We start from the raw sequence: 11,007 nt of genomic DNA, 5'->3' as shown, positions 1-11,007 counted from the left end.
GCAAGAGTAAAAGGCAAAATATGCCTGATACTAGAAATCTGAAACAAACAGAGAAGGACACAAGTAGAAAGACACCACTGGGACAATACATCCATCCTAGGACAGGCTAACCCAAAACACACATGGGAATCCCTAGAAGCCTGCCATTCAAACTAGAACTTCATCAATAAACACATTGATTTGGACCCCATTTACCAACCTGGACAACATGGTAGCTCAGTGGTGAGCACTGCTGCCTTACTGCGCCAGGGACCCGTACTTCATTCCAGCCTCGGGTGACTGTGTGGAGTTTGCACATAGTCCCCATGTCTGCATGGGTTTCCTCTGGTTTCCTCCCACAATCCAACGATGTGCAGGTTAGGTGAATTGGCCATGCTAAATTGCCCATAGTGTTCAGTGATGTGTTGGTTAGTTGCATTAGTCAGGGATAAATATAGGGGAGCAGAACGGGTCTGGGTTGGTTACTCTTCGGAGGGTCGAAGTAGACTTGTTGGGCTGATAGGCCTGGTCCCTCACTGTAGGGATTCGATGATCTATGAAGCTCGGAGAAAAAGAACCGGGAATAGTATCACTCACCGTTAATAAACCAAGACACATAAATAGAAAGCAGGACAGAACACTAGCACTTCACTGGAGACTCACTGATGATATTACTGAGCATGGTAACAAGACCTCTAAGAACAAACCTATTAGCTCAGTGAGCAAACTTACAACTTGACAAACAGAGAAGCTGGAGAAACACAGCAGAGAAACAGAGTTAACATTCCGGAGTTTGATATGATTCTTGTTGCTCGATCTACTAGGTTTCTCCAGCAGTCTCTGTTACATAATGCAAACCTTTCTTTTGGCAAGGGCTGTGTGCAAGGTGCTCTGCTTCTAAAGCGCTGAGCACTGGTATTTTCCTATATTTTGAAAAATTATCACGCATTGGTACGGATTTACGATAACACAAAGAGTTGAAACACCAAATCCAAAATGTGTGGGATGTGTAATAGATTGTAAATACATTTTTTTTAAACCTTTCTCTATGCGTCTTATTTCTAACTTCATTTTCTTTTTGGTGGAGTGATGGATGATGTCATGATGGACTGTGAGTAACTGTTGGCTAGAAATAAAATTGCCAGAAAGGATGCTAGGATGTATAGCTTGAAACAGGGAAGCATCAGTGAAATAAACAGATTTACAAACTTTTACAGTTAGGAAATTGGTTTCCTTGATAATTTTTTTCTTACTACTGTTTATTGAAAGCATCAACAAAGTCTACCATTTGATATGAAGAAACCACTGTATCTGAAAAGCAAGATTATTATTCATTTACACTCTGTGTATTTACAGATAAGTAATGATTTATCACAAGTTTGGTATAGATTTTCAACAATAACAGGCTTAATATTTTTAAAAGTGCACAGCTTGATGGTGCCAAAGACATACATGCATCATAATCAACAAAAAAATTGTCAATTGCCTGATCGCCTGTTAAATTATAAGGAAATAAATCAGTCTTTGATAATGTAACTAATAAAGCTTTTCAACTACTGTCTTTCAATAACGGAACAGATGTCTTTACAGAGAGATACAATAGCATCAAATGTCTTCTTTTGCTTTGCTTTCAGGCTCTTTCCAACCCTTGGCATATCTTCAGAGGCATCTGAGATCAATTTTACATGAGCCAGAAATATTTGAGGTTCCTGCGCTCCAAGCCACAAGTTCCACAAGTAATTGGAGAGCAGAAACAAAGTTGCTGCTGTGAAAAGACAGAACCACAAGTTAAAAATGTTATAATCACTAGTACTTAAAACTGTAAGGTACATTTTATGTGAATGCCTTCTCTTTTTTTTCCTGAGTGTGTGCTCTCATGTAAAAGCATGGAACTGTCCCCTTTCTTCCATCAAAGGTTGTATATCCTCAAATAATGACGTTCTGTAGCGGAGCGGGGAGCACACGCAGTCTGCACCATCAACTACAATGCTGGTCATGCTCGTATCTCTAATGACCTGGTCCCTCCTTTCTTCTATCACCGCCACAGCCTTACAATTCTGCACCAACCCTTCACTTCTTGGGCTATGTCCTTCACCCTACTGTTGGCATCCATGCCTCAAGATTCCGGATCATGACCTCTGGATTTCCCTAAACCTCTCCATCATTCTAATGTCAATATGTTCCTTAAACTTTTTCACGGTGACCCAGTTTTTGGTTACTTGAAGGGCTGTCTTCTCCTTTAATTTAATGTCAATGGCATTTCTGATTTTGTTCTTGTGAAGGTATTTGCCATTTTACTATATTGATGCACTATTTAAATATTTGTCATGTCACTATAAAAGCCCGTCAGAAGATGCATGATTTATTTCCCTCTCTGCCACAACTAGTCGTTCAGTGCAATATAGTGAAGATCAGGAATTTATTCTCTGATGCTATACATTAGTAATCCAATGCTGAAAGCTCAACCACACATCTGCTTTATTTTGAAACTGATAAAACTCAAATAACTGTTATTTAAGTTCATATTCAATTTACTACTTCTATCAACCAGTGCTCAGCTTGTGTGTTTCACCAGAACCACTAAGCTTCAAACCTTATTATAGCCATAGTACAAACATAGAAAAAAATGCAAAGTTTTAGGAGACATTGACTGTCCTTGATTTCAAACCAATATTTGACTGAGTGTGGCATCAAGGAGCCCTAGCAAAATAGGAGCCTTAACAAAACTGAAAGTCAACATGTTTGAGGGAAAAACCCTTAATTATAATTATTTCTCCGAGGAGTAACTGTTCGGAAGGACAGCCATGAAATAATGAGGGCATCTAAAAAATTCTGTACGTTAATCATGTATGACTTTAATATTCATATAGAGTAGGAAAATCAAATTGGCAAAGCTAGCCACGAGGGAGAATTCATAAGGTGCATTTTCCAGGACCAAGAGGATGTGGATCCAACCAGGGATTGGGCCATTGTGGATCTGGTGATGTGTATGACACAGGTTTAACAAATAATCTCAGAATAAAAGATCCCCCAGAGAACAGTCACCATACCGTTTAGCATTCAGTTTAAGTGGGAAACTTGGGTGGGAAACAACTGTGCTCAACTTAACTGTGGATAATTACATCAGGATGACAGCTGAGTTGGCTGGAGTGGCCCAGGAAGGGAATGGAGTAGAAAAGATGATTGAGGAATGATGGCAGATGCTTAAGAAAATAGCTCATGACTCACAGCAAAGACATATCTCAGTGAGGAATAGGGACTCCAGGACGGGAATAAATTGACCATGGCTATCCAGGGAAGTTAAGAATAATAGCATATTGAAAGATAAGGCAGACAATGTGTCAAAGATTAATGGTAATTCAGAAGGTTGGTAAAGTTTCAAAAGACAACAAAAGGGCACAGAGGGTGGTATGTGTATGGAATGAGCTGCCAGAGGAAGTAGTGGAGGCTGGTACAATTGCAACAGTTGAGAAGCATTTGGATGGGTATATGAACAGAAAGGGCTCGGAGGGATATGGGCCAGGTGCTGGCAGGCGGGACTAGATTGGGTTGGGATATCTGGTCGGCATGGATGGGTTAGATCGAAGGGTCTGTTTCCATGCTGTACATTTCTATGACTCTATAAACTATGAGAGCAAACTAGACAATTAATATAAAAGTTGAGAGCAGGAGATTCTTTAAATGTTTAACAACAAAAAGAGAGAGGCCAAGTGTACACAAGTCCCTTAAAGAACAAGGCTATGAAATAATTATGGGGAATAGCAGAGGTGTCAAATCAATACTTTGCATTAGTCCTCACAGTAGAGGATATGAACAGCACTTCAAAAATACCAATTAATCAAGGTCTAGGGGTGGGATGGGGTGGGAAAGAGAGAGAGCGAGAGACCCATAATTAAAAAGGGAAGGAGACAGGACACTGGTATGTGTATGCCATTTAGCTTAATGTCTGTCATTGGGAAAATAAGTCTTTTTTAAAGGGTATAAAGGATTTTAGTGACTCAGTGGTTAGCACTGCTGCCTCACAACACCATAGACCCATGTTTGATTCTAGCCTTGGGCGACTGTCTGTGTGGAGTGTGCACATTCGCCCTGTGTGGGTTTCCTTCGCGTGCTCCAGTTTCCTCCCACAGTCCGAAGATGTGCAGGTTAGGTGAATTGGCCATGCTAAATTGCCCATAGTGTAGATTCGGTACATTACTCAGGGATAAATATCGTGGAATGGGTCTGGGTGGGTTACTGTTTGAGGGTCAGTGTCGACTTGATGGGTCAAACGGCCTGCTTCCACACTGTAGGGGGGGTTTATGAAGAGACGGGAAATGTTCTATAACAATACAACATTTAGAAATACGTAATATGATCAAGCAGAGTCAGCATGGCTTCATAAAGGGAAATCAGGATAGAGAATTGATTAACACAACAGAAGATACAGAGTTGGGACATCTTCAGGACAGCAAGCAGTCACCAGCGGAGTGCTACCGGTATCAGTGTAGGGGCCACAATTATTGACAATATGTTATTAATTCTTTGGAATGCAGATATTAACTAAAATAGCTAAATTGACAGATGACACCAAAACAGGTGCGGAGGCAAGTGGTGAGTGTAACAAAAAGAATCTGCAGAGGGATATAGACAGGTTAAGTGAGTGCATCAAAATATGGCAATGGCATATACCATAGGGTATATGTGAAGTTATGCACTTTTGAATGAAGTATAGAAGAGCTAATATTATTTACGTGGAGAAAGATTGTAGAGGGCTGCAGCACAAAGAGATTTGGGAATTCTCGTTCGTGAATCACAAAAAAATTAGCATCCAAGTTCAACAGGTAATAGTGAAAGCAAATGTACAGTGAGCCTTTAATTCAAGGGGAAATGGAGTGTAAAAATAAAATAAAAATTGCTAAAACTATAGAAAATACTAGCCGGAACCATATTTGGATTACTGTGAAAAGCTTTACTCAAAATAAATATAAACTGGCATTGGATGCAGTTCAGAGAAGACCCACTGGGTTGATTCTAGGTATGGAGCGATTTTCTTTTCTTTTAGTAGCAGTGGTGGACTCTCCTTTTTATGGGCATTTAAACGGGCATTGGATAGGCATATGGAGGATAGTGGGCTAGTGTAGGTTAGGTGGGCTTGGATCGGTGCAACATCGAGGGCCAAAGGGCCTGTACTGTGCTGTATTTTTCTATGTTCTAAGGTTGGATTTGTACACTCTGGGAGTTTAAAAGAATTAAAGATCTTATTGAAACATATAATATTATCTGGGGTTTTGACTGGGTAGGTGCAGGGAGGTGCTCTCCCTTGTCAGAGAGTATAGGACTAGAGGGCATAATCTCAAAGTAAGACAAAGGAAAATTTTCCTCTGAGGGTAATCAACAGGTGAAATTCTTTACCACCAAAGGCTGAAATGTTACATACATTAAATGCTGAGATAGATTTATAATCACGAAGGGAATCGAGGGTTATGGGGATAAAGGCAGGGAAGTGGAGTTGAGGATTATCACATCAACCATAATCTCATCAATGGTAGACTTTGTTTTTTTATTCACTTGTGGGATGTGGGTTGGCTGGCTGGACAGCATTTATTGTCCATCCCGAGTTGTCCTTGAGAAGTTGGTGGTGAACTGCCTTCTTGAATTGCTGCAGTCCACATGCTGTATGTTGACTTACAATGCTGTTAGGGAAGGAATTTCAGGATTTTAACCCAGCAACAATGAAGGAACGCCGATAAATCAGGATGGTGAATGGCTTGGAGAGGATTGTGCAGATGGCAGTGATCCCATATGTCTGCTGCCATTGTGCTTCTAGATGGTAGTGGTTTTGGATTTGGAAGGGGCTAAACTAAGGACCTTTGGTGAATTTCTGCAGTGCATCCTGCAGACAATAGACATTGCTGCTATTGAGTGTCAGTGACGAAGGGAGTAGATGCTTGTGGATATGGTGTCAATCAAGTGGGATGCTTTGTCCTGTATGGTGTTAAGCTTTTTGAGTGTTGTTGGAGCTGCACCCATTCAGGCAAATGGGGAGTATTCCATCACACTCCTGCCGTGTGCGTAGTACCACATGGACTGCAGCATTCAAGATGGTAGCTCATCATTACCTTCTCAAGGGAAATCAGGGATGAGCAATAAATGCTGGCCTTGGCAATAACAGTCATTAATGGTCAATAATACACCAAGAACAAATAAAAATAAGTTCCCTTTATATAAAAAAAACCTCCACTTAGAGACATAGAGATGTACAGAATGGAAACAAACCCTTCGGTCAAACCCGTCCATGCCGACCAGATATCCCAACCCAATCTAGTCCCACCTGCCAGCACCCGGCCCATATCCCTCCAAACTCTTCCTATTCATATACCCATCCAACTGCCTCTTAAATGTTGCAATTGTACCAGCCTCCACCACATCCTCTGGTAGCTCATTCCATACATGTACCACCCTCTGCGTGAAGAAGTTGCCCCTTAGGTCTCTTTTATATCTTTCCCCTCTCACCCTAAACCTATGCCCTCTAGTTCTGGACTCCCCGACCCCAGGGAAAAGACTTTGCCTATTTATCCTATCCATGCCCCTCATAATTTTGTAAGCCTCTATAAGGTCACCCCTCAGCCTCTAATGCCCCAGGGAAAACAGCCCCAGCCTGTTCAGCCTCTCCCTGTAGCTCAGATCCTCCAACCCTGGCAACATCCTTGTACATCTTTTCTGAACCCTTTCCGATAGGAAGGAGACCAGAATTGCACGGAATATTCCAACAGTGGCCTAGCCAATGTCCTGTACAGCCGCAACATGACCTCCCAACTCCTGTACTCAATACTCTGACCAATAAAGGAAAGCATACCAAACGCCTTCTTCACTATCCTATCGACCTGCGACTCCACTTTCAAGGAGCTATGAACCTGAACTCCATGGTCTCTATTCAGCAACACTCCGTAGGACCTTACCATTAAGTGCGAAGATTTGCTTTCCCAAAATGCAGCTCATTGCATTTATCTGAATTAAACTCCATCTGCCATGTCTCTGCCCATTGGCCCATCTGGTCCAGATACTGTTGTAATCTGAGGTAACCGTTTTCGCTGTCCACTACACCTCCAATTTTGGTGTCATCTGCAAACTTACTAACTGTAGCTCTTATGCTCGCATCCAAATCATTTATGTAAATGACAAAAAGTAGAGGACCCAGCACCGATCCTTGTGGTCACAGGCCTCCAGTCTGAAAACAACCCTCCACCACCACCTTCTGTCTTCTACTTTTGAGCCAGTTCTGTATCCAAATGGCTAGTTCTCCCTGTATTCCATGAGATCTAACCTTGCTAAACAGTCTCCCATGGGGAAGTCCATATAGATCACATCTGCTGTTCTGCCCTCAACAATCTTCTTTGTTACTTCTTCAAAAAACTCAATCAATCAATTTTGTGAGACATGATTTCCCATGCACAAAGCCATGTTGACTATCGCGAATTAAAAAGAAATTTAAAAATCTGACGAAGAAGATAGTAAAATGATAGTCAAACTTACTTCAGACGAAACAGCAATACCAAATTAATGAAGGACATTAAATGCTCTCTATAATTCTGACCTTAAAAGCCACAATTCTTGCAAATTGTAATGGGAATCACGCTGAAGTGAAAGTGATTAATTGAGGATGCATGCCAGCTCAAGGCACAGCACACGAGAGGGAACGAGTGAATTCCAAAATAGAAGCGATAATTAGCCACAGTTTAGGATGGTATGGAAACATGTCTAAGGCAAACAGCAATCAATGCTCATGTACCTTAATGCTCATGTTTATTCAGTTAAATGATTTAATTTCCTCTGTTAGGCTGACATGCAAATTTCTTTTGCAAACTATTTTAATACAGTTATTAATTATCAAGTATCGCATAGAGGAAATGAAATCCTTAAATAGGTAAGTGTTTTAAAAAACACTAAAATAAAGCATATGCTATGATCTTTAGACGACATTAAATATTGCAATATTATTTGATAGCATGGAAGATTTATTGAAGGTTTGGTCTTTCATGCTAATTAGGATAAAGACTAAACACGGTGGCACAGTGGTTAGCACTGCTGCCTCACAGCGCCAGAGACCCGGGTTCAATTCCCGCCTCAGGCGACTGACTGTGTGGAGTTTGCACGTTCTCCCCGTGTCTGCGTGGGTTTACTCCGGGTGCTCCGGTTTCCTCCCACAGTCCAAAAGATGTGCAGGTCAGGTGAATTGGCCATTGCTAAAATTGCCCATAGTGTTAGGTAAGGGGTAGATGTAGGGGTAGGGGTAGGGGTATGGGTGGGTTACGCTTCGGCGGGGCGGTGTGGACTTGTTGGGCCGAAGGGCCTGTTTCCACACTGTAAGTAATCTAATCTAATCTAATCTAAAAAGAATGAAACTGGAAATCATAATACAGAGAATTTTAAAAAGGGGTGCTAAAGGTTAAATCAGTGAAAGTAAAAAAATTTCCACAGAAATTTAACAGGCTGGATCTATGAATCACTACAGGTCTGTACTTAGATCTCCAGAATAATGACTCAAGTTCAAAGGATAATATCATTGAATAACATTATTTCATTCGAGATGCATCAGTTTCAGCATCGCTGTTGGTGACAGTTTCATAATATTGTAACAAAGCAAAGCTCATACTAGCCCCATGAATCAAATATTTCTTTTCAAGACACGGTGGCACAGTGGTTAGCACTGCTGCCTCACAGCGCCAGAGATCCGGGTTCAATTCCCGCCTCAGGCGACTAACTGTGTGGAGTTTGCACATTCTCCCCGTGTCTGCGTGGGTTTCCTCCGGGTGCTCCGGTTTCCTCCCACAGTCCAAAAAGATGTGCAGGTCAGGTGAATTGGCCATGCTAAATTGCCCGTAGTGTTAGGTAAAGGGTAAATGTAGTGGTATGGGTGGGTTGCGCTTCGGCGGGGCGGTGTGGACTTGTTGGGCCGAAGGGCCTGTTTCCACACTGTAAGTAATCTAATCTAATCTAAAGTGTCAAGACAAATGCCACAATTAGATAAGTTTTAATGGAACTGGCTTTTAGTGTTAAGCCAAACAAGGTTCTTTTCCTGTAACCTTTCAAGAAATTCGGTAATAAGCAGTATTACTAATATTGGTCCGCAACATTGATATAAACTTTAACTGGGGAAAATGCAATTATATTAGAGTACTCCACTAAAATTCACTAAGAATTCAGCAGTTTTTTTACACTGATTTCACATGACTCCAATATGTTTCAATATTTTACAATAATGAACTCTATTGAGGCTAATATGGCATAAATTAAAGTGAATAAGATATTCAATCACTTCTGGATTTTCCTTCCAATGTATCAGGGTCTTGCAAATTTGGGCACAAAAGACAAATGGAAAACAAAAACAGGAGATAAGAAAATATAATCACCTTTCCATTCATGATCCTGTTTCTTTAGTGCAGGAAGACAAATTGGTTTGATAACACTCTCATATATGTTCTTATCGAGTAGGCCTCGAACCTCCAGCAGCTGTAGCATAATACTAGTGAAGAGGGATGAAAGCTCCCCTGTCAAACCATCTCCATCTATTTCACTGGTGACTCTACTATAAAACCGAAGAAGATGATGTCGTAAAGCACTGTCCTTTAGAAGTTCTTCAGCTATTGCACTGTAGGACAGGATATTTCTCTGAAGCCATCTTAGTACAGAGAAACACTGAGATTCACTCATTGGACTTTCAATTCCTGACTCGATAACCCATTTTGCTATCACACATGTGGTTGCTCCAACAGCACTGTCTACTTTATCTTGGTTCTTTTGGAAACCTAAGGTTTCACTTTGGAAGACTGCAGCCCAATGTGTGAATATTGACCTCAAATATACTTTACAGTCCTCAAGACAAGTCTCTTCCACCACATTCTCCATATTGTCTTGTGCGTCACCTCTCTTCCTTCTACTGTGCTGAGATCCTCTCCAACCATGTCCTTTAGGTTTGTTCTTCGCTTTGTTAATTTCTGAAAAAGATTAATACATAGTGGAATCAATAACAGAATGTGAGGGTACTCATTTTTAGTTAGGAAAAGCTTTCCATTTAGAAGAATTAATTATAGATTCTTTTAATATAAAATTAGTAGTCATCCAAACAGGTTAATGGCTTTTATCTCTTCTCAACAGTTTAAACTATAGTATGGTATAAAGAGCCACTAACTTCTCTTCCTGCAAAATACTCCTTTAATGTCAAGTAGATAGTACATTTGCTCAGAGGATGTGGGCATCATTGGCTGGCCAATATTTATTGCCCACCCCTAGCTGCCCTTGAGAAGTTGGTGGTGACTTTTTCATAACACTGCAAAACATATGTTGACCCACAATGCATTTTGGAAGGGAATTCTAGAATTTTGACCCAGCGACAGGTCAGGTGAGTGGCTTGGAGGGGAACTTGCAGGTGATAGTGGAGTTTCCATGTATCTGCTGCTGTTGTCCTTCTAGACGGATGTGGTCATGGACTTGGAAGGTGCTGTCTAAGGATCTTTGGTGAATTTCTGCAGTGCATCTTGTAGATAGTACACACTGCTGCTACTGACCATTAGTGTTGGAGGATATGGAAGTGGTACCAACCAAGCCAGCTGCTTTGTTCTAGATGGCATCAAGCTTCTTGAATGTTGTTTGAGCTGCATCCATTTACAGTAGTGGGCAATTGGGGAATATTCCACCACACTCCTGACTTGTGATTTGTAGATGGTGGACAGGCTTTGGGGAGTCAGGAGTTAAGTTATTCACTGCAGTATTCCTAGCCTATGAACTGCTCTTCTAGCCACTGTGTTTATGTGGCGAGTCCACATTAGGTTTCTGGTCAATAGTAACCCTCAGAATGTTGATAATGGGGGAATTGTCAAGGGTGGTGATTAGATTGAATCATAATGGAGATGGTCATTGTCTGGCATTTGTGTGGCATTAATGTTACTTGTCACCTGTCAGCCCAAGCCAGGTCTTGCAGCCTTTGGACTTGGACTGCTTCAGTACGTGAGGAGTTGGGAACGGTGCTGAACATTGTGCAATAATTAT

The 11,007-nt window shown here is 41.2% G+C and overlaps 1 protein-coding gene across 2 annotated transcripts in view; it reads right to left on the bottom strand.

Annotated features, from left to right (window-relative positions):
- Window positions 1–1,209: 1,209 nt before the first annotated feature.
- Window positions 1,210–11,007, bottom strand: part of urb1 (URB1 ribosome biogenesis homolog) — a 117,875-nt gene continuing 108,077 nt past the window's right edge. Inside the window, exons 39-40 of one of the 2 annotated variants that reach the window (XM_072585491.1) lie at window positions 9,372–9,956; window positions 1,210–1,741 (exon numbers count right to left, since the gene is read on the bottom strand). In XM_072585491.1, the coding sequence (XP_072441592.1) occupies window positions 1,533–1,741; window positions 9,372–9,956 (794 nt within the window). In that variant the 3' untranslated portion in view covers window positions 1,210–1,532. Of the gene's footprint in view, window positions 1,745–9,371; window positions 9,957–11,007 lie in introns of both variants that reach the window. The other variant, XM_072585490.1, reaches the window with a different exon arrangement.

This window comes from Chiloscyllium punctatum, chromosome 15, assembly GCF_047496795.1.
Source record: "Chiloscyllium punctatum isolate Juve2018m chromosome 15, sChiPun1.3, whole genome shotgun sequence".
In the NCBI taxonomy this organism is placed as follows: Eukaryota; Metazoa; Chordata; class Chondrichthyes; order Orectolobiformes; family Hemiscylliidae; genus Chiloscyllium; species Chiloscyllium punctatum.
Note: the sequence above shows the minus strand (reverse complement) of the source record. Positions and strands in the feature narration are given on the sequence as shown.